We start from the raw sequence: 24,531 nt of genomic DNA on the forward strand, positions 1-24,531 counted from the left end.
TTCACAGCACTGATTTTTCTCTTTTAATAACGCATATAAATACAGTAGTAATTTTTAAATAGGGTTGTGCTATTGAAGCATTTCTTCCCTTACACTTCTTATTCGGTTTGCGTTTTATAATATTTTATTTTCTGTGCATGTTGATCTCCTGAATGTTTAATTCTATAGGCGTACATTGCTTTTTATCTTTAAAAGCTCACAAATATTCTTAAACTTTAAATAATGCTAAAATATTTCTACTTCAGTGCAAGATGAACTTAGACTCCATTTGTAAATTAGTACTCTACTTATGAATGATCAAAATAGGGAACTTAGACTCCATTTTCAAAAATTAGTACTCTACTTATGAATTATCAAAAACAGGGAAATTAAGACTAGTTTCAGATTGATGCTGCACTAATTAAAAAATAAACTTAAAACTTTACTTATTAGTCACCAAAATAGTGAACTTAAAATAAAATAATACTCCACTCAGGAAATAAAGAACTTAAGGCTCTATTTATAAATTAATACTCTAATTATGAATTATCAAAATAAAGAACTTACATTTTTAAAATACAGTTAGAAATTAAACTCCATTTATGAATTATTAAAATAGTAAACTTAAGAATCAATTTACAAATTAAATTCTGCTTATGAATTTTCAAAATAGTGAGCTTAAGCTTCTACTTGTTAATTTGCAAATTAATATTCTACTTATGAATTACCAAAATAATACACCTAAAACTGCATAAAATAAATTTATTATTCTTATAACTTTTAAAGGGTTTAGATGTATTTTAAAGTTAACAAGAATTCCACAACATACTCTATTGTGCATATTTTAATGGTGATTCAAAGAAGTGTATCTTGAGAGAATATGAACCAAAATTCTCATTTTCAGAAAAACAAAATATTCTACTGATTTTGAAAATTTTATTATTTTAAATGCAAGACGAACACTTTGACAAGATATGAAAACAATAATAAAATTAAAGAGGTAAATTTAGGAACGCTCCAACGTTAAATTTAATCCGTATTTTTTAGCAATAATTTTATTAGAAGAAAATTAAAAAGCGTTTTTAAGATACGTCAATAATTCCAGACGAAAGATTTGTTAATTTCTGCTTTTTTGCTATAAGATTCGAATTATTTAATGTTAAGTTTTAAGTCTCTTCCGGTAGCTGTTAAACAATTGAATTTCTGTTTAGAACATATTCTTGAGAACAAACATTCACAGCACTAAGCACATAAGTGTAGAAAGAAACCAACTTTTTAATAAATATGACGACCAAATTTTGCCTAGGAAGAAATGCAGACAAGAAAGTGCTCAAGGTAAAGTATAGTGTTGAAGTTAATTTATTAGGCATTACTAATTTATTACTTAAAGCAAGAAAAAGGAATAGAGAAATTATTTTTTAAAAAAGGATGAAACAAAATAGATTTCTAGGCTATTTGTTTTCAAACTTATATATATATATATATATATATATATATATAATTAAAAAGTAATTCTTCAAGCTATAGCCTACGTGATATATATATATATATATATATATATATAATGTAAGAAAGGCAAACTAACTAAACTTAAAAGGACCTGTGAGGTCAGGAATTTTGCGCATTGAGCTGCAAAATTTGAAATAAAATTAAAAAGTAAATTCTTCAAGCTATAGCCTATGAGCTAAAGTGATACTTCGGTTCCTTTGCAAAATAGTATAAACACAAAGTAAAGATCCAATTGTAATTCAAAATGTAAAAACATAATATGTATGAAATGCTAATTAAAAAAAATAGAAAAAGATAAAAGCTTAACTTGATTCAAACTTAAAAGTTAATATGTATGTAGAATAAAGTGTAAGCTATCTCAAAACATATTAGAAAAAAAACTACAAAAACATCATATTAAAAAACAATAACTACTAAATGGAATAATTAGCCTGATTCGAATATGTATATATTTAAATAATTTTGAAAAGAAAAATATATAAATAGATATCTAAATATATATTTTATATACTTTCTATATAATAAACAAAGTTTTAATTAAAATTTTAGAAAAAAATTTCCGATCAATGGCAATGATTACTTGCTTTTAATTTAATTACTTGCTTTTAATTTAATTTTTTTTTTTTACAATTTAAATTTTGTTATTCATGATTTAATTCAAGTCGCCGTTAAACATTTTTAACAATTTACATTCAAGTTACTTTAAAACAATTTTCGAAATTAAACGTACTAACTATGAATTCATTCTTTTTAAATAATTCTACTAAAATTAATCTTAGGAGATAATATAATCAATATTTCTTTAGTAGGTAAATTATATATATATATATATATACAGTATTCTTTCTGTATACGTAAATATGCATTATTCTTTTTTACTGCATATGCATGTATGCACGTAATAAAAGAAAAAGGACTTTTCAATATTGATGGTTAGAACGTAGACGGCTGAATCCGTAATGAACAGAGAGAATTTTGATGTCGTAGAATACTGAAATGCCGATCCACAATGAATAGGAAACTGGCAGCCGAGTAATATTAAATATTAATTTTTATTAAATAGATTTCTAGGCCACAATTCACTTGGCACATTTGTGGCCACAATTCACTTGGCACTCTAATCGTGCCTTTTCCCAGAAACTTTACATTGATACCCTTGCCACAGAAAGAAAAGCATAGCGAAAGAGCCTCCAAGCAACACAGAAGCCAAGTGCGCATTTATCCAGTTTGGCAATCTGTTTAGAGAAAGGTTTTGGTTTGGTTTAGAAAGGTTTCAGTTCTCAGAGTTTAGGTTTCAAGTAACTACCTCATCAGCATTACGCAAGCTTTGTGTCACAAATTAATCTAGAAAGAGAGCAGTCCAGAAATTTTATTAATTTTTTTAGAATAAAGAAATAAACAAATTTTAAAAAAGGAATTAAAAGGCTATTACTAAATTAAATCTTGAAGCTGATTTGCATAATTTTTATCTTACATACACACACATATTATATAGAGACACATTTATATATATATAGAGAGAGGAATATTTTTCAAAAAGAAAAAAAGGAAAAGAAAAGTAAGAATTTAAATGGCATTTCATAATATTAATTTTAAAAAAATTATCGCCCTCTCCCTGAAAAACTGATATACGTCAAGTTTCTTTCCCGTCCACAAGAAACTCTTGTATTGAAATATGTGGAAAAAGAGTATTAAACTCTTTATTTCCAGCTTAACAAAAAATTGTTTCAACACAAAAAATTTGAAACTTAGGGTAATATCGTTTAGTTAAAAAGATTCCTTTTTTAATTTTTCGAAAAGGAACTGGTAACCTTGTACTTGCATGCACAGCGGAATAGCTAGCGAAATATATATTACTTTCCGAAATCTAGCGATAGCAGTATAAAATAATAATATTTCATTACTATCTTATAGAGATTCCTTTGTGGATTCTTTAAAAAGAGAACTCGAAATGTATTCGCGTTTCACCATTCTTTCCCATATGTTATTTCCAGAAGATCTAGAGGAGCTGGAAGTTTTGCCATTACAAACTTAATAAAGCGGAATTCCATTTAACAAAAGTGATTTTCGGAAAAAAATAAAAATAAAGAATTCCAATTAGTCAGTTAAATGATTCCTCTCATCTACCCAAGCGTAGTTGTTAGGATCTCAAAAAAAAAAAAAAAAAAAAAAAAAAAAAAAAATGAATAAATGATTCCACGATATCCTGTAGTGAAAGAATTTCTGTTTGTATGTTCACTTTCTGTGAAGAAATTCCCAAAAGAATTCTCAGCAGCCCTTGTACTTTTACAAAAAAGAAAAAAAAAAAGAAAAAAAAAAAAAGCAGAAAGTCATGGCTCATCCCATTAAGCGATTCCAATGCCTCCTTCTACCCTACGTTTAGGGCGGAGAATTTCGTTTCTGTTTTATTTTCGTCTGCCAAAATTTCTTAGTAGGAGAGATTCGCGACAGTTTCCTGTGAAAACAACAATTGTATTTTTTATTGATAAAATGTATTCTTTACTTTCCTGAGAAAACTGTTTGTTTCAGGAATTCGTCTGGATAGGTTGTCTGTAGAAGGTATTCTACATCTATCGTTTTATTCCGATTGTGTTTCTTTCTACGTTTTTAAACAAAAATATAAACAAAGGCCAAACATAATATCAAGAAGAACTTAGAGAGCAGAATTTGTAACGACATCATGTCGTTCCAAATACTAGGAAAATATTAAATGAAACAAGAAAGATCCAAGATGAATTTTTTCCCGCCTTTCTGCAAGCCTTCGTGGTGTAAAGGTTAGTACACTCGGCGCGTACCGAGAGGTCCAGGTTTGAGTTCCAGCGAGGCCACCACACATTTTTCAAGTTTCTAGCATCGGGATAACCGTATGTCTGTAGAGTAGCGCCCGAACTAAAAGGTGGTGGATGATGATTCTTTACTACCAGTCCCCTAGTCCATAGTCGCTTTTTTAATTGGCTCTCTCCTTTCTGGACGCCTTCGTAGTGTAACGGTTAGCACACTCGGTGCGTATTCGAGAAGTCTGGTTCGAGTCCCGGTGAGGGCATTGCAGATTTTTCACATTTTCTGCTTAAAGTAACCTAATGACTCTACAATCTTGCTTACTAAATGCATAAATGCTTCAGACCACAAGCCCTTGAATATTGTCCTTCTGATGCCACCCAAAAAAACAAGCTTATAAAATTTATTAACATGTCTTTCATCCACATTAGCTGTTTGGCAGCACAAACAAAATAAACTTTGCAAACGTGATCTCGATAGATGTAAATGAAACAGGACGTGGGAAGAAGTTTGTAAGAGCTTATGCAACATTCGTGATGCACTGTTATTCTTTTGAAGCATTACTTTATTATGACGTCTCTAAGCAATATTTGAGTTTATTTTATTCATACAGATTCTGCTTTACAGTTTTCATCAAAAGACATAATCACTTTTGAGTATATTTTCTTTTATCTTAACTCATAGGACTTCATTCTGCTTTTTGTGGTACAGAACGAACTTCGTGAAGGATTTTTTAAGACCATATATCTGGATATGGACTTTTGGAGGTTTTTTTTTTGCATAAATCGAACCCCGCCCTTATCACCTTTTGAACCAATCTCGCATGATATGTTAAGTGTTCATTGGCTAAATTTAACCTATTCTGTAGACTTCATGAAGATCAAATCTTACTCACGAAAACGGTTTTTTTTTTTTTTTCTTTTTTCTTTTGAGATATTTATGGGAACCCAATTTCAAAGTGAAAGGAATCAGAACCTTGCTGATCTGAAGTAAAGAACCTCTGAAGCAGCTGACCGACCGATTTTGCTCACGTGTTGAACTAGATTGAATTACCTGGCAATACATGCCGTGCTATTTATAAATTGTGCATATACAGAACAGTACTGCTTTTAAAAAATTAGCTAGCCATTAAATCTAACTGGTTTACAGTTTATTAAACGCTTATTATCACATAAACTAATACCAGTTAACACTTATTTTAAATAGACTTATGAATAATTTTTCTTTAATTTTATTTGTAGGTCATTTTCATCTGGATAAGTAAACTGAGACTTAATATTCTTTTAAAGTGTGCGAATGCTATTACTTGCCAGTTAGTTATGAACACAGCATGATTACCATTCAAGTCCAAAAGTCCGGATTTGGGCCCTTATTAGCCAGATTTATGGAGAAAACGTCATTCTGATAATACTTTTTCCCCCCTTAAAAGATAAGTAGATGCTAAAGGTGTTTAAAAGAAGGCTGTATTTAGGGCCATAAATTCGTTTAGCTGAGCTTAAGTTTGAACCTACTTATTTCCTTGAAGATGGAAGGCTATGACTTTAACCGCTTCTACCTTTAATATGGGTTTATTCTACATTTGACATTAAATCGATTTCAGATCTAATATGTAAATTCAGCAGTTTTTAAATGTTTCCTTTGCCAGCAGTAAGAAAAAATCATCATTCAAACTCACTGTTTTACAACATATTCAAAAGTTTCATAAAACTGATTTATTTCATTCAAATTTGACCTGACTAAACTATAAGGGCAGACTGGAAAACCTTGAACAAACGAAGATTGTTTAAACAAACCATAATAGACGAAAAATCCGATGGCCAAGATTTTAAACTGAACATTAAAAACAGTTATACTTTGCACGGAATGCGCTTTCCCCAAAGAAAGCGGTGCAGCCGGCACATTTCGTGAAAAAATAACTCACTGATGCCCAAAAAAATAACTCACTGATGAGCCAGTAAGAGATAAAGAAACAAATAATATAAATACTCAAAGTTTTTGAAGACAGAAGTTTTAAAACTACTAGCTACGCAACATCGAAGAAATTTGTGAAATGTTGCTAAAGAAAGTCGTTATCGATGACTCGCTTCATAGGTTAGATAAACTTTCTCTGATTTCAAAAAACTAAATTTTTGTGACAGTTTCTTTTGGCTTTAAAAGATTTTTTTCCATGGAGGGAAAAAAGAAAAGAAAGATAAATACAAACGCTTGACAGTTATTTGTTACAGCACATTTTCGAAAACATAGCCATACAATAATATAGCCAGTTTATCAAAACGGTGCAGTCCTTAAAATAAATTGCTAATGATGATATTAATGTGAATTTGTAGCATGAGTGTTAGAATTATGTATGCATTAAAAGACTAGCCCCCTTAGGTAGGATCTAGGTGGGCTTTAGCCCTAGATAGGACTAAATACCAATTAATCGTTCAGCAGGTCTACGGTTAATTAAATTGATTTCTATAACAGTATTTGGTCTGAGACGGAAACAAATGCTATGGTTGCCTCCAGTCTTCTTCTTTCAACACCTGTTTCGCCACCCTCGTCAAACGTATCCTCACCACTTAAAGGGATAAAATAGAGAATAATGCTAAAATGTCATGATTTGTGTATTCTCTCGAAACACCACAACAAATGGAAAGTAAAAGCTTGAAGTGGCCCGAGTTTCGATTCCCCCTCTAGAAAGCCTGAAATGGGACATCATGGTGTACTCTTATGAATATTTTTAGATTAGTTAGCTTTGCTTGATTCATTGCTTTTGTTTTATATCAATAAGGCGAGTATGGGGTTACTTGATTACGAAGTAAGCTCTATTAATTTTTGATTTAGATTTTTGTTTTTGCTATTACTCGTAGTTCAGTCCTTTACATATCTCAAATTTTACTCTATCAATTTTTTTAATCTTACCGTAGAATAGACTGTAATTTAAACATCAATTTTTATCTCATCTAAAGCAACTTTTAAGTCCCTAATGTCGCTCAACTGTTACTTATTTAAGGTGACTTTTTCAATTATAGTGAAAACTGAAAATATTATAAAAGTGGTTGAAAAAGTAAAATTAAATTATGTAGAGGAATTATAAAAGAATTAAACAACCCGAATAAAAAAATATGATAGAGTACTTTGGGCTTTCTCCTCTTAACAAGAAAATTCCTAGCCATTATGGCAAGGTAGAGAAAATAATGTGTCACACTTTACATTTTCTTTTAATATTTTTATGTAGTCATGCTTCAGAATTTATTTTTTATTTCCATTTCTCATAAGATTAACAAATTTTTTAAACGTGCGCATTCCTTAGAATGCTTTCCTATAAGGGTCGTACTCGTGCAGTGTGCACTATAAAAATATTCCTTCTGAGAAATCGAGTCCTTTCTTCACTTCTATTCTTATGTTTTACTTATATTCTCCAATATCACGCATTACATTTGAAGAAATAACCAAAGAAGTCGCTTTACCTCGTGCACTTTTAGAATGCCTTTTCGGAAAGGAAATAACAAGACACATGAAACAATTGTATAGAATATGTTTCTAGTGAATCGGAAGCAGGAAACAATACGTCATGTGCTCAAATGATCCAAAAGAATGCCTCATATTTCACGAAAACCTTGTCATAAATGGGTGGGAGGGAAGAAATAGAGGCTCAGGTTACCGCTTTCATCATAAAAGTTCTGCAAAGTGCCAAAAAGGCCGAAACAGCTAAGTAGCTATAAAATCTTTTGTTAAAGCAATGAACATTACATTGTCTTTATAATAGAGTAAGCATCAAAGGAAAATCGTGAAGTCCGTTGCGCGGGCATTATTAAAATCGTTTCTATCCCTCCTTTCTAAAGTTCATTGGCTGAATGGCGAATCGTAGTAACGGTATCAAAATTTCTGTCTGACTCATAACTACTTAATTTAAGTATGGTTTTCTACGCGTTTCTGTTATTAGCGTCGCAAGCGAATTGCATCTAAGCATAAAGTCATGCCATTTTGAATTCCGAGTAATTGTAAGCATGGTTTTGTAGAAAGCATTTAAAGGAAATTATGAGTGCATTGACATATTTGAGGTGCATAAATGCCACTGGATGTGGTAAGCTATTTGATGTGAAATGCATGTCAGATTAATACCCTCTCCTATACTGTAATTACAGAAATTGTTAGACGCTGAAAGCTATGAGTTGCATTTAATTGTTAAACATGTGGTTGTAGATGTTAACACATTATGTGCATTAAAAGCTGATTCAGACATGTATTTTTAATTAAGGTCTTATTAAAATAATGTGAAACTGTAAGTATTACATTATTTGACGGTTCCTTAGGCTGACGTTTACAGTTCTTATTGGGAGGGGGAAATAATCTGCCTTTTAATAAGCATGTTTACTCATAATAAAAGGAATTATCATTATTAAACACTAAAAGTAATATATAAAGAATTATTATATCCGTTTGTAAGACTATTAGAGGATTTCACGAGGGTTCTTAAATATAAGGCACTAGACTCGGATTTCTTAGACTTAGGCGGTAATCAAGGCCTTCATTTTATATGGTATCCTAGGTTAATTAACCATTTATTATGATTTAAGTCTTCACTATAACTTCCGCTTTCCGTTTTCCTCACGTGAATGCAAATTAAGTGTACGTAATTTAGCTGAGATTTTTGGTTTTCAGACAGAGAGTGTTTCTGGCATCTACGTACTAAGTCGTTAAAGGTAAGTTTCTACCAGCTCCAGTAGTAGTAATTATTCGGCTTTGCAGTGCTCTCGCTGCCGATAATTTAATTCCGACGCTCCGGTAAATTTATTAAACCAGGTTCTTAGTTTAGCATTTAATTGCATTGACTGTTCTCTTTATTTGCATCACCAGAAAGAGTTGTGATTATTTTAGCACAAAGGCGTGCCGTTATGATCCAAGTCATGTTTAAATTAAAAGATTGTTGTACCTTCTTAAGACTTTACCGTTTATCTCTGATATAAGGATAACTTACTTGACTTCTGTTGGGGTTATAAGACTAAAATTAGCATTACCAGATTAAGTGTGATCCTATTATTTTTAATTATACTTAATTGTAGTGATAATCAAGGTCTCCATTTAATTCTTCTTAATTGCAAAAGGGTAATCAAGACTTCCATTTAATTCTCCTTAACTGGAAAGCAGTAATCAAGACTTCCATTTAATTCTCCTTAATTGCAAAAATGTAATCAAGACTTCCATTTAATTCTCCTTAATTGCAAAAATGTAATCAAGACTTCCATTTCATCCTTCTTTAACTAACTGCAAATTCTTCTTATCACGTCTGGATTTAAGTATAAATAAGTCACGTTACAGGTTCCCTACACAACGAAATTTCATATTATTGAATTATTGCTAAATTTATATATTAGACATAAAATTTAACAGTGATTTTTTACTTTTATACTAGTCAAACTATTACAAAGGTCATACAATTTTTACAAAATTAATAATAAACTCTAGCTTGTTGATTAATTGCCATTACCAAGAATACTCTCTGCATAGAAAATTCTTCTAAAATTTTCAATATTTTCCGGTATTAGAACTAGAAATCAGATTTCAGATTGTGAATGTTAAAAGTTATGCTGATTAAATTTATTGTGAAAGAATTGTGCTGAACAGCATTGTTCATAATGTCAGGAATCCGGATCTACTTAATGATCATTGTCTAAATCTTAAATCTTTGCCCTTCATTTGATTTCCATTCGCAGACCAGCCAATATTTTGCATTAAAATTGTATTCGCTGTTTGTGATTTTTGTAAAATGGTTCCAACTGAGTTCTTACGTCCGCCCCCGATGATTTTTATTGGTTTAGGGTAAATTCAGTGCTCCTCCTCTTCTGACATAGTCCAGTGAACTCAATTCCCTCCCCGTTTGTATCCTAGAATCCTGTGCGTTTAATGAGGACAGCGCACATTTTTGCGATTTACATTAACTTTAAAATAACATCTATTCCATGAAATAGGAGGGGAGCAGGAAGAAACCTTTAATATCAAGGTTTTGTGAGGGTAGCGTTTTGAGTACTATTATAATTCCACTCATATTTTTCGCATTTCCCTCCATTCGTTTACTAATCGAATACCAAATGTAACAAATACGTAAACATTTCGAAGGTAGCGGTTTTATCACTATTTATTCTTACAAGGACATCGAATTTTTTCAGAGGGAAACATCTATTTTTATAGATAATATGCAACCTTAATTTTTATAGAGACGATACTAACATATACCAATAAAACTCTAATACTGTTACTCCAGTACTTATTTTTAACTTCTCTTCTGTTAATCAATGATTAAAACTGAAAATGTCAAGATTAAAATTTCACATTTGGAATAATATGGAAATTTTCCTGTTGAACAAATATAAATATTGAATAGAGTTATAAATATATCTTATTGAACAGTTATCATTTCTGTGCAATTTAAAAACTCTTGTTTTTTCTTTCACGTATGTGAGAGAGTAAACCTGACAACAACAGCAGTGGTAACCGTAATTGCAGAATTCTGCGCGAGCGAATTAAAAAGCTTTCCTGGGTTTGAGACTATATCGTTTTAAAATTAACTCTAACGATGAACACTGCGATAGAATTGAGTTCTGGGTTCGTTACGTGACATACTGAAATCCGCTGAGCATATTAGGGAATTCTTTCACTTCGCTGCGTTTAGAAAATGAGGTTTGTGTTTAAGTTTGCGATGTTCGATTTTCAAAAGCTTTCGAATTTAGGAAAAGAGTCTAGGTTTATTTTCGAATGCTCATTATATGTGTGTCTAATTTGTAAATGTAACTGTAAATAGAATTGTATTAAATGTTAAAAAATCTAGAATTATAATTTAATTTGGCATAATTGACTACACATTCTATGTCGGAGCCTATTGTAGTCAGATGTGTAAAAAATAATACCTAGCAATAAGAACATTTTGAGAGATTTGCTCACGACAGCTCTATAAATCAGGGGAGGGGATTAACTAACGATTAACTACTATTAACTACAAGAATCCAGTAGAAAAAAAATCTTTTTAATTATTGTCGTTGAAATTATCCATCCACACATATTTTTCAAACTGGGCCATTGTACTTGTATTTTACTTATTACCTTTGTCCAATTACAATGTCAAATCTTTGAATTCCATATTTGGAAGATTTATTAACTTTCACGTCAAAAGACTCTTAGCATCCAAGAATCACAAACATGTCCGTTTCTCTTTCTGGATAACCTTTTCACTTCTCCAGTAAGTGTAAAAGATCTAGTTTGTTATTTTCCATTCAAACCATTCCAATATTATTTTTCTCGTCGTCCTCAAATACCTGAAGAGAATAAGGATGTGGAAATTCTGCAGTGGTGACAAAGACAAGCATAAATATCTTTCCTTTATGTGTTGTTCCTTATCACAAAATTTCATTGGGAGGGGAATATTTATTTTAAGTTTTTTCGATATATCAGTTATGAGTTTACATGCTTTTAAATATTGTGAGATGTACATATTTTCTTACTCAAGAAGAATATAAAATTAGAAATTGTACCAACTGCAAAATTTCACAGTGCAAAGATAGAATATTTTATGAATTCAAATACATAACTAAGAGAAGAATGTGCAGCAGTTTGTGTCTAAATTCAATTGATAAATCTTTATTAAAAATATATATAGGTAAGAATCAAGGTAACATAATAAGCTGATCATTTATATGCTAATAAAATCTGAACGCATGTGATTTAGTCGTTGCATTTAAAAATCGGAACTGCTTTAACAAGCTCATTTTATCATATTATTCTAAACTGAGTGGCTCAAGAAATTATTTTACTTCGGAATTTTTTATATATTGGATGAGAAAATATCACATTGCATTATGTATTTTAATTGCACAATTACCAAATTTATCATTTATACCAATTTAATATGTATATTGTATCATATTAAGGTATTAAATTACAATAAATGCCATACAAAAATATACTTTTGCGACCATACAATGACATATAATTTTACGCACTATAAGTAATGATTCTTTACAAGTGGAAGCTTATTGAATACAGATACTGAAATATCAGATTCAAGGTAAGTGAAAATTGGTGATCAATGCGAATTAGTGCAAAACATGTATTGATTCACTTTAAGTGAATACAGTTTTGCAAAAATTATTTTATGAATCTTATAAATCTTGTCTTATAAATACTAGGACTTTTGAGCGCTGATCTAGCACTGATCATTCTGGAATTGAATAAATTGAAATATTTAATCCTAGTATTTAGAGAGAACAAAAGCTATATTGCTCCGCAACACAATAGAAAGCAAATATACATTTGGTGTAATAGACAGTTGAGGCGATTAAATATTTATGTTTCATATGGTATCTAAACAAAAATTGCACTAGCAGTTCTAAACATAGTCTAATTTGCAAAGTTACGTATGCAACTTCGTAAATTAGATTGTTTGATGTAATATAGGAAATCAGGTCACTGCCACGGGCAAACCACGGTAACTCCTTTACTAAAACAGCAAGTTTATGATAAAAGTATTTTTTGTTTTACTTTTTCCTCCAGTAATTTGAAACATCACTTTTTCTAGAAATTTCTCATTAAAAATAAATGTTCCAGTAGTTGCGGGTGGGAAAACGTATTTAAAAGTTAGGCTATTATTGTTTCATGTCATGATCCTAATATGGAGCGGAAGAACTTTTTCGTGAAAGTAGGTTTATGTGAGCAGTTTGATTTGCGTGTTTTGTATTTTTAAATTTTTTTAACCTAAATTAACAAATACTCTCATAACTGATCTTTCCAACAGACTTTGGGGTATTTATTTGTTTAGTTTTCATTATACCTTGTATGAAATAGAGTATTGTGATCGCGAAAATTTCGATTATCCAATTTCAACGGAAATATCCATTTTGACAGTTCACGACACGAATCCATTTGAGTGATTTTTTCCGGTATTACATTTGTACGTACGGACACAATAAAGGATTCTTTTTTCCAAAACCGATTGTAAAATTAATTTAAAATGGATTCAAAAGAGACTTTTTTCCCATGACATCTGTACGTGCGTATAAATATATATATATATATATAATAATTTATTTACTAAAGAAATATTGATTACATTATCTCCTAAGATTAATTTTCGCAGAGTTATCTAAAAAGCGTGAATATATATATATATATGCACGAGTATATATAGGCGAGCTTTCTACAATTTTTATTTTTTACTTATTTTGCAGCATATTGCGCAAGATGTTTTCTTGACCAAAATTGTTATTACTGCTTTGCTTAATATATATATAATATATATATATAATATATATACTCGTGTGTATGAGTATATATAATATATATGCGTTTATATATATATATATATATATATAATATATATCTTTCCATATATATTATATATATATATATATATATATATATATATATATATATATACTCATACTCATACCCCCCGATACCCGGCTTAAAAGTCCTTACCTGGCCTTTATTTTCGCAATCATTGATCATAATCATATACTTCCAACTACAGAAGCGTCTTAAATGATGAAAATATTCATGTTTTGGAAATGTCAAATTAAAACAAGAATAATGACTCTTTTACAATAGCGAAATTAAACTTTTAATGTGGTCTCCCATTTCCCATATTTATGTTTGGCAAAGTTTTTATACTCATTATGAAAAACTAAAAATACAAGAAATTTGCCTCCCGTACGCCAAAAATTAACTGGGATATTTAGTTTAAAAATCTGCAGCTTATGTCTTTTTCACCTTACCTTGATGGATATGTTAATTAAGTTAGAATAATTGAAGGAAATAAGTTTAAATAAAGCACAGAAAAAGTATATATAATTAAACAAGTTGTAGAAAGAAGTTATGTGGTGTTTACATAAGAATTTTTTCTTTAGCTGTACGTTACAGAATACAGAATCTTTCAAAAACGCTACCCAAGTAAAATTGTTTGAAAGGTAAGCTGATAATCCATGGTGCAGACTAAAAGCAAGTTTATATAATAAGAAAAACTTAAAATTAGGGTGATTTTATTCACGTACTACTTTACTAAAACGTGTCATATAACCATAACGGCCATAATCTGAAAGATTGCTCTGTTTGATTTAACTTAAAAACTGCAATTACGACCAATCATTGAAGCAATAATATTTATTTCTTCAATATTTTTTTAAAAACTGTATCCTGAAAACCCGTATAATGAATTTTGAAAGCCCTTTCCGAAAATCAGAAGCTAGAAGGTGCACACTTTATTTAAGAATGCACAGGTTTTTCTTCACAAAGTGTAAAAACATGCCTTTACGTAACGTGTTCACGTTATGTTGTCATTAACATATGCTAATATGAATATTACTGTTGATAGCAGTCCTAATCGAATATGGAAGCTTTTTAAAGCGCTTCAGAAATAAGAAGCAGAATATTTTCTCTTAAAAAACTATACTTTCTGGCATTGTAAAAATATATGATAATTTGCCTATTCAGAGAGAAAATATATCATGGCCCCGCGTTCATTTGCTTTCCTTACGTTAGCTGAATACACGTATTCCTTATCGCTAGCATAGTCACCGAAGTTTACAAGATGACCTTTGAGTCTTAGGTATCGGCATCTGACCCCCAAGCGAATTTTTACTTTGGAGATTTTCAAGGAAACCAAGCTTGTGTGTTTACTATATTGCAAGGACTTCGATGAATTTTCGCAGCAGTGGATCTTATATAGCTTGTGGCATGCAACTGACTATAGCTTTGTTGTAATGAAAAATGCCTGATGTAATAAAATTTCATTTTTTCCCTATCAAGTGAGGAATACCATATCTTTGTAGTTTAGGAAGTCAGCATGTTTTTATAGCATGTTCTTTCTTTTCGTTTTCTTCGTCTTCTTTCTTTGTAGTACTTATTGATGCTCTTGAAATGACCATTAATTTTAAAATTAATTTACTAATATTCTTTGCAATGAGCAGTTATTTGTTACGAGATAAACTTTTGCTATTACTAATAAAGTGCTATTTTTCTAGCAGGTGGCATAAACCCTCATCTTCAAGAGAGTCTCAACAGATTGGTGACCACGTTCGGAGCATCGGCCTCCATGGCCTATACTTTGTATTTTGCCATGCTTAAAGAATGTGGCTTCGATTTTGATACGACCTACCGAAAAATAAGAGAAGGTGAGTCTATTCCAAACTTTAGTCACATCATTAAACATTTTTCAGATTTAAAAAAGAATGATTAACTTTTTTTTAAAATCAGTAAACATCAATTAATTTTATTACCTACAATTAAAGTCTACCAAATAACATTTCAGTGCGATACAAATAGATTTATTCAGAATTTTATTACAATATTACAAATTAGGGATGCGTGCGAACGTCTCTACAGAAATTCTATCATATGATACAGGGTGTTCCAAAAATAAGTACCTATCTTTAGGAAATCGTGCACCTTTTTAATAAACCCCCAAATGTATTAATACTATTAATGCTTATCAAGTTTAAAATGTGCAAGTGTTTACAGAATTTTGTATGCACAGCGTGTTCCAGAATTTTATTTTGTGTTACAAAATTATTTTATATTATATTTTCGAATTTGTGTTCTACCTATTTGGTACCTATTTTGCTAACTATTAACTACCTATTAAATTAAAAACTAGATTAAAAAATTAAATAATTTTTAATTTATTTTTTCAGCTTAGTTTTTCAAAAAGGGAAGATTTATAAAAAACGAAAGTGATCTTTTTAAATTTTGTTAAACTGAACAAACTGTTAAGAAATTGCTAAGAATAAGAGAATTTTAATTCTTAAACTGAAGGCTCTATGAATTACTGTCTTAGGCATGTTAGTGCCCTATTTCAAAAAAATAAGGACTCTTTGAACGTTCATATCACAGATCAGAGTGCATGGTTTTTATTTTGAGATTTTTTAAAATGCTCCATAGAATGTGAGAATTATCACTAAAATTTATCTTTGTTTGATTTAAATTAAAATGTCTTATCCAGCAATACCACAATGAAGTAAAATTTAAGTAATATTAAAAAAACAAACTGGCTATTAATTTCCTTTATCCTTAGTTGCGTTTTGAATTTCAAAACTTTAACTTATGTAATAACTAAATTAAAATAAAATACATACAACAAATTTTAAGGAACATCATTTATAAGATATGATAGCAAATTCAGAAAAGAAAATTTATCTTGTGCCAAAAATTTGCTTTATACAAATACCTCCTAAAGAATAATTCCAGAAATTACATCGCGTGTAGGATACTGGTTATCTTTTTATTTCTTCATTCAAGGAGACACAGACATAAAAATTTAACAGAAAAACCTACTGAGGCAGTTACAATTTAGCGACAAATCAACCATTTGTGGCAACGGAATGTTTTCTTATCGGCAGCTGTGCAATGAATGAACACCACTATTTCTCAATAAGTATGTGTTCATTTAGATCAATGTATTACTTAGTATTACACCAGGTGTTCTAACTTTTGAAACAGTTACTATATTTTTCAAGAATGTAGTCATCGTGAGACTAAAAACAGGGTTAAGCTCTCTGCATATCGTTTGTCTTCCGAGAGTGAAAGCATTAAAGAAATCTGGAAAGAATGTAAGAAAGTATTTTTAGCCCGAAAGCTAAGTATCTGTAATTTATGCATGTTGCTAATCTCATAATTTGATCGATTATTAACAATCGCTGACGAGCCTAGTCTAAGTATTACATTGGCAACTTTAAAGAAGAGAGACGTAACCGATCTGGTACTTTTATCATGTTCAAAATTTGTTCTTTACATTTGTTTTTCATTATCATATATCGTGTAACATTGCCTGGGTCATCAATTTATTCTATGTAAAAAAATCCTTCACAAAAGTAGATCCTCCTCTCCAAAACATGTACTTTTCGCACGTTCCCAGCCAAATTTGCTACAGAATCGTTCTTTTTCTTCTCGTATACAGTTATGGAGCACCTGTTTTCTTTTATATGGGTACCCCAGGAATCCTTAGTGGTCCACTGTTTTCTATCATGTGACAAAGCTAAATATTTGCCCGATGGATTTATCCTTTCTAAATATTTTCAATGTGTGTTACAAGCTTAATGGGATCTGCTGGAAACCAAAATCTATGTGCCGACCCAAAAAATGGTTTTAAATATCATTCATTTAATCATTTTGATAGGGTGTTGAATCTTGTTTATATGCTATAATATTTCAATTCTCTGGAATTGGACGATATTAAAATAAAAATAAGCTAATTTTGAAAATCAGAAGATTTTCAAAGTTTTCAATTCTTCCGCATTTCCTTCTAATAATTTTTAAAAGCGCTAAACTCGTAATATTTTCGCAATTCGAAAGCAAATCATTCTCTATATTGTTTTCAATGGTTATTTTTCATGTCGTTTTAGATAATATCAAAAAGCCAATAGGATCTTAAAATATTTTAAAATTACTATTAAATCATTTTTATAATAAATCTTAACGTTGACTTGTTAAATTTTAAAATTTTAACTTATTTTTTATGCTTTTAACACTTTTATTCAGTGTATTTTTTACAGCATTTATTCAGTTTTAGGTCAAAAACAAAAAGCGAAAAATGTTTTCAAATATTACCAAAGGTAATACAAATTTGCTATCAATAGTAATACAAATTGACTCTCTCCAACCAAATTATTATGCTATGGTTTTTAAAAAAGATTCAAGTAAAGTGCGATCTACTTGAGCAAATTATTCTATAATCCTTAACCATTCAAGTATTATGATATAAACAAATACTTTTTAAGAAAATTATACCATAATACATACCAAATATGCAAGTATAAAATTTGTAACTATCTATTATCAAGAAGAATGAAGGATTTGTTTTTGTATGCATAGCATAGCGCAGAGAAAGAAATGTTCAAACCTACAAAATTTAGGCACATATTATCTGGGAGCGGGGTATGCACGAGCAATTCGAAGAGATTTCTGTGATTTAAACACTTATTTCTAATTTAATGCTGAAATGATATTTTATGGATTTTTTTCATATCCTCTCTCAACAATAAAATCAGCTGTCGAAAAATCCTTATCTTTACATACCGGAAAATAAATCTCTCCATGAAGTTTATTTTAGTTCAAAGGAAGTTTATTTCTAAAAACGTTTTTAGATTTTTTAAAGCACCTGAATTATTTATATAAATGAATAAATACAAAGTAAAAGGCAGCTCACAGCTTAAACTGACTGCTCGCTGAAAACAGCAATAAGTAGTGGTAATAAAGCAAAATAAATTAAAATAAATAATGTGTTTAAAATTCATCCCATATTCAAAACTGTATATAAAAATCAAAAACCATAAGTACAGTAACAAACTGCAAGAACGGGAGAAAAATACGTCGAAACCAAAACGAAAAAGGAAATTTACATTCTTTCGCTGCGTTGTCATCGGACGGGGGGGGGTAAGGGAAAAGAAAGAAGCAAATAAATTAGCCTGTTTCTGAACTTTACAAAGACAAAAATCAAAGTTTAAAACTTAAAGTAATCTCAGAAAAACAATCAAAGTAATCAGTGTCTTTATCAGTCAACCCCTATAGGGCGAAGTAAGTAGTGTAAAAAACTGCAAAATTATAACATCTAAAGCATAAATAAATTTTAAATAGCATAAACATACTATTTTGAGTAGACCGAGTCCAAGAACAAAACATGCAAGTATAAGCAATTTAATACATGACAAAATAAAACTGTGTAAAAATTTGAAAACCCTATAGGTTGGGTTAAAATTAAAAAAAAAAAAAAAAAAAAAAAAAAAAAAAAAAAAAAAAAAATTAGTATCAAAATCATAAGCAAGCAAAAAAGCTAAAAGTTTAAAAACTATAACAATAATAATTTTCAGTTTACATATTATCGCCCTGTTGAAATCGTTGAATTTTTTTTTTTTTTTTATAAAATGTTCGTTAAAGTTTTACAGAATGTGAAATAAACAATAAAACAAATTCAAAATTCGGGCTTTAGTTGCCCATATGCGAGTGGAGGACAAAGTTATTCAGAATTTGATGGCCGTAGGTGCCCTTGTTTTTTCACAATGCGAGAAACATTCATACATACATTCTGCATATTCTTCATTATTTAATTTCTTTAAATATAATTCAGGGCGATAATATTTGGTTGCAAATATTCAAAAAGTGAAAAGGACATTTATAGTAAACCGTCACAAAATGCCGTTTCGAGACTAATAGAAGGTCTGAGCTATCGCCTTTTTGGGCTTAAAAACAAAAAATAAAAAGAGAAGTTAATTCTTCAAATTTGTAGCATTAGAGTAGAAAACATTTTGAAATGAAAAAAAAAGTATATATATTCTACCTGTTCAGTAGCAAAATATTACTGCTAAGCCTAAAATGTGCTAAGCATTGAATTTAGATTAGCTACATATTTTCAACTCATTAGTATTAATAGAAATAATATTAATCAGTTGAAAATATGTAGTTCAAGTAGAAAAAATGTCTAAAACAATCTCTTGTAACATTAAATATGGTTTTGTAAAAATGGATAATTTGTAAAAGGAATAAATATCGAATTACCTGGATTTCGCACACATATAATCTAGGTAATTCGGTATTTATACCTTTTAAAAACTTTTCAGAAAGAGAGGGAGGTAGGTAGATAGGTAGGTATTTGTTTCATCTCAAGTTTATTATTTCTAATATTATTTTTCTTTTTTTAAAAGGAATTTAGTATTCTTTCCTGTTTTATTAATTTCACTTTATTTATCTATTAGCTAGGCATTTTTAGCTTCTGATTTAGGACAAACATGTCTGTCGATTTAACTCAATACGTGGATAGTGTGTATATGTCTTATACAAAGTATTACCTGTCGAGGAGTGATGACATCGCACTAACATTTGCCAATAAAAGTAAATTTCCCGCTGTATAGAATGTGTATGGATACTTTCAGCAATCTCATCTTCAGGCTTTCAGAAATACTAAATCTAAAAGCCTGAATAATATTCTTAAGATTTCCTAAAATTTCATATTCAGGATTTCAGTCATACTAAATCCGAAAATATAAAATTTAAAGACAACAAAAACAAAGTTAAATGCAACACTAAATCATATTCTTGCTTTAATTTCTTTAGCATTTAGTCAAGGTTATATGGCATAAGGCAATCAAATTTGTGTCTAGTTTGAAAAATTATGAAACATAAACATAAGTAAATTAAAATAACTATTGAAATATTTATTACCTACACAACCACTAAAGTAGTTATAGCTTTAAGTAAAGTATAACTTCCAGTTGATCGTTTGTAAATAAAATATAATAATAAAAATATAATTTTATGTTCCATGAAGGTCTGTAACACGAAATTATATTTTATTAGGTAAAATTTGCTATGTGTAAAATCTAGTTTTTTTCTAAATTTATACTAAAAATCAAATGTTTCTTTATATTTTGTTTATTTTTTCTTAAAAATCGTATTTTATTGGGCACTTGAATAACATATAATTTAATTGGTTTTCAATTTTTAAATACTTTTAAAATAAATACTTTGAAATGAATTTATAATTTAATTTTCTTCTATGCTATTTTTATAGTATCAACAAACCTAAATCTATTTTGATCAGCATGTATATCCCCGCGATATTTAGGTATCAGGTAACAATGCCATTAAACAGCAATAGCATATTATAATTTATATGTGCAACAATATATTATGCTGATTCTGCAAAGCTATTATGTGGTTCAAGTAAAGTATCACTTCCGCTTTTTCTTTAAAAGGCTATTAAGGACTTGATGTACTACTTCCAATTATCCATTTTTTTATAAAATCTAATCAGCTCTATATATAAAGAGAAATTTTTGGAAGTTTTTGTACGAATTTATCATGGACGAAAAAAATCATCGCACACACGCACACACATAGAGACATCATCATAAAAATAAACAAAACATGTTGTGGGAACCCTAATTCGTGCTTACTCGCTAAAACTTCACAGTGGAATTATTGGAACATAAACGCTACCTCCTTATGTATATAGGTTGGGGAGAGCTAAAAAGGAAATGACAAAGAATTTAATTTTATTTCGCCTATGGAAAGGAGAAACGTTATTCAGAATAACAACTAAAATTCCGGGTAATTGAAGTTCTACCTATCTGGATACTGCATAGCTGAAGTTCTATTATGCTAAATATAAAATGAGTAAATGTAATAATATACGAGAGCTGTTAAAGAAAGGAAACTCTTTTGTTGATTATCAAGTCTCAAGAAGAAATAAATTCATGGACAGATCTTTCTTTGATCAGTAGAGAGTGAAGAACAAATCAACCAAACAACCGGGTCTGAAAATCAATTCGCCGGATATCCAACAACACTTGTTTCCGATGGGAATCGCCCAAGTATGCGTAACTGACTGAAATAAAAACACTTCAGAATCCTGTAGCAACTGGTTTCTGCAAGATCCTTAAAGCCCAGAGAAAAAGAAGAAATAATAGCCTTTGTTCAAAAGCTTTCTGTGTAACAGAAAAAAAACAGAATGGTCTGTATCAGGCCTGCTAGAAAATTGCTTTCAAGCATTTAATCAGTTTGACTAATAACAACATCTCAAAACTAAGAAAAATGTAATGGGCTGAAGATTCTCAACCTATAAATATAAACAGTAAAGAAAAGGAATATTTATTTCTTAGATTTGAATGATACAATTTCTATTCTTTTAAATATGAAATTTAATTTCGAATGATGTTACTGTGATAGCAGGAAATGTAGTCTATATTAAAAAATTCAAGAAATATCCTTGTCCTAATTCGTTGTTAACATAGTGAACGCTTTGCAAGCTCATTATTTTATTCTTCTCTCTAAATGAAGAGACGCAGCAATGCTTAGAATTAACAATAGACAAGCACTTTACATTAATTACTGATGTAGCTATTTGCAGCCGAGTATATGATAAAATATACAAATGATTTTACATTAAATTATAAAGAGATGCTACAGGGAACGTTTGTATAATATTAACCATTAAAACACAATTTCAATAATTTCTGTTTAATATATAGCATCACAGAAGTAATAATAACATCTTATAATTAATATAAAATATAAGCAAAATCTGTCACAGATAGAATTTTAAAGAAGTGGATAAAAGAAATGATGACATTAAAAGTGAATGAAAAGTTGCAATGATCTAATGATAGAGATGTAAGGGTACAATGATTAAGGGCTGACAGAGAGGTAATGAGGATGATTAATGGGACTTAATGGTAACAGATGGGAGAGATAAAGAGATGAATGAGCTTTAATTAGTTGACAGCACAAATTTGTTTTAAGCACAGCTAACTGAATTAGTAGAGACACTAGCAATGACCAATAGACTATCAGCGATAGTAAATTACCGTAGAACATTCTGTAAGGACGTTCGTTTATAATATAATTGATTAAAGGTATCTCACAACTCAAGCGTTATAGGGAATTTCACACAATCTGCTCAAATTGATTCACATTATTCAGAATATACAAATTCTGTCTATGCTGCCGTTTCAGTAACACAATAAGGATGTCGATAAGAGATCTCCTTCCAGATGTTGCTGATTCTCATCGCAAGCAAAGACATTTAGTGACTTCAGTGAGGAAACTGATGTCAGATTTCACTTCTTGAGGCCTCTTCAATTGAGCAAGGTAGTTTGCTCAGTGAATTGGAAATTGGTGATTAATCCTTATGATTCTGGATTTGAAGAAAACTGTTGTACAGAAAAGTTTATTCTTTTCAGATAATTTTATAAGTGAACTTGCTCTTCGTCTAAGAGAACTTTCATAAACATATTATTGAAACAGAAGCAATCATCAAGTATCCATTCAGGGATTGAGTCCATTCCATTTCCAGGAACTGGGGTTTGTTTTGTAATGCCACAGATGCAAGAAGTAAAACAAGATGCAAGAATAAATGCAACAGAACCACAGATGCAAGAAGTAAATAAATGCAAGAAGTAAAACTATTATTAAGCTACATACAGTTGTTTAAACTTTCAAAATTATGAAAAGAGGTATTATTTACAATGCTTAAATTTTAGAAACGGTATTAAAATTACAACTTAAGAATTATTTTAAAAGTAAAGGAAATTGATAATTGGCAAATAGTAGCACACTCTGCAAATATTTCACCACATTTAACTAATGAAATCCAATCGAAGTTGGAACGTATCTTCGCATTTTTGTTTTATGACAACAGTAAAACGACATTTTCTTTTCGTTAACTGCAAACCGAAGAGCCACGAGATCCTATTAGATAAATGACGAATTTCGAAACTCATGCGTCGTTTCTGATTACCGCAGAAGATTATCGCAATTCTGTTTGAAGGACAAAAATTAATTGCATTCATTTTCCAACAGCTGCTCTCATAGATATAATTGCGCGCTGAAGAATGCCTTTGATGATGCGATTGGGAAATAATTTGCATTCATGTTACTATTTTAAATTTCGTTATTGAATTTCATGTCATTGCATGAAATAAATGCAAGAAGTAAAACTATTATTAAGCTACATATAGTTTCCGAATAAGAAAGTGCTATTGTTAAGTGTATGCTTGGCTGAGATTAATTAAAATAATTGATATGAACTAAAAAGTAATTGTCTCATTACCCATCTGACATATGATTTCAATCTTATGTGAATATATTAGATTAGTTTTATCAGACAAGCAAAAAAATTCATTTCCCCTTCTTTCTTTCTGATTGTTAAAAGGATTTTCAAACTACGCTTTTTTATATAACAATTATATAGATATATCTTTCATAAAACATCTTACATCAACTCAGTTTAAAAATAGCATCGATTAGTTAACTATACTGCATCAATTAATTTAGAAGTCAAACAATAAAAATCAGCATTACATTCACAAATTTTCATCGAAACTAGTCCTGTGAAATTTTGCAAATATAACGTTGATTTTTATTGTTTGACTTCTAAATTGATATTTGTTCAGCGTGTCATTTTATCTTAATTATCTGCATCACTCTCAGTTATTTCATTCTTTTAAAATAAAAAGAAGAAGCTCCTTGATAAGTATGCTGCTCTAGAACTGATAAATTTTAACAGGTCCACTGAATTACATAAACTTTTAACAGGTCCGAAAGATATTACTCCATTGCTTTATACCACAAAATTATTAAGAAATATGATATATATATATATATATATATATAAATAATTCGTAATATTTTTAATTCATTTGTTCTGCGATTTTAGATAAATGGTAAACTCAGAATAAATTAATTGTAACTTAGACAAATACTTTCATAGTTTTACAAAACTACCATTCAGTACTTAATCAACTG

At 29.8% G+C, this 24,531-nt stretch overlaps 1 protein-coding gene and 1 long non-coding RNA gene across 6 annotated transcripts in view; one reads left to right on the plus strand and one right to left on the minus strand.

The window, feature by feature from the left end:
• LOC146995135 (uncharacterized) overlaps window positions 1-24,531 on the minus strand; it is a 427,109-nt gene that overhangs the window by 288,888 nt on the left and 113,690 nt on the right. The window lies entirely within an intron of this gene.
• The window catches only part of LOC118182910 (uncharacterized), a 353,090-nt gene that overhangs the window by 198,186 nt on the left and 130,373 nt on the right, over window positions 1-24,531 (plus strand). For 3 of the 5 annotated variants that reach the window (XM_085825702.1, XM_085825700.1, XM_085825698.1), the window contains exon 2: window positions 15,261-15,410. In XM_085825702.1, the coding sequence (XP_085681828.1) occupies window positions 15,261-15,410 (150 nt within the window). The remainder of the gene's footprint in view (window positions 1-15,260; window positions 15,411-24,531) is intronic. The other 2 variants (XM_085825701.1, XM_085825699.1) reach the window with 1 other exon arrangement.

This window comes from Stegodyphus dumicola, chromosome 10 (assembly GCF_044657685.1).
Source record: "Stegodyphus dumicola isolate Sdum_Otavi_A_Nest chromosome 10, ASM4465768v1".
In the NCBI taxonomy this organism is placed as follows: domain Eukaryota; kingdom Metazoa; phylum Arthropoda; class Arachnida; order Araneae; family Eresidae; genus Stegodyphus; species Stegodyphus dumicola.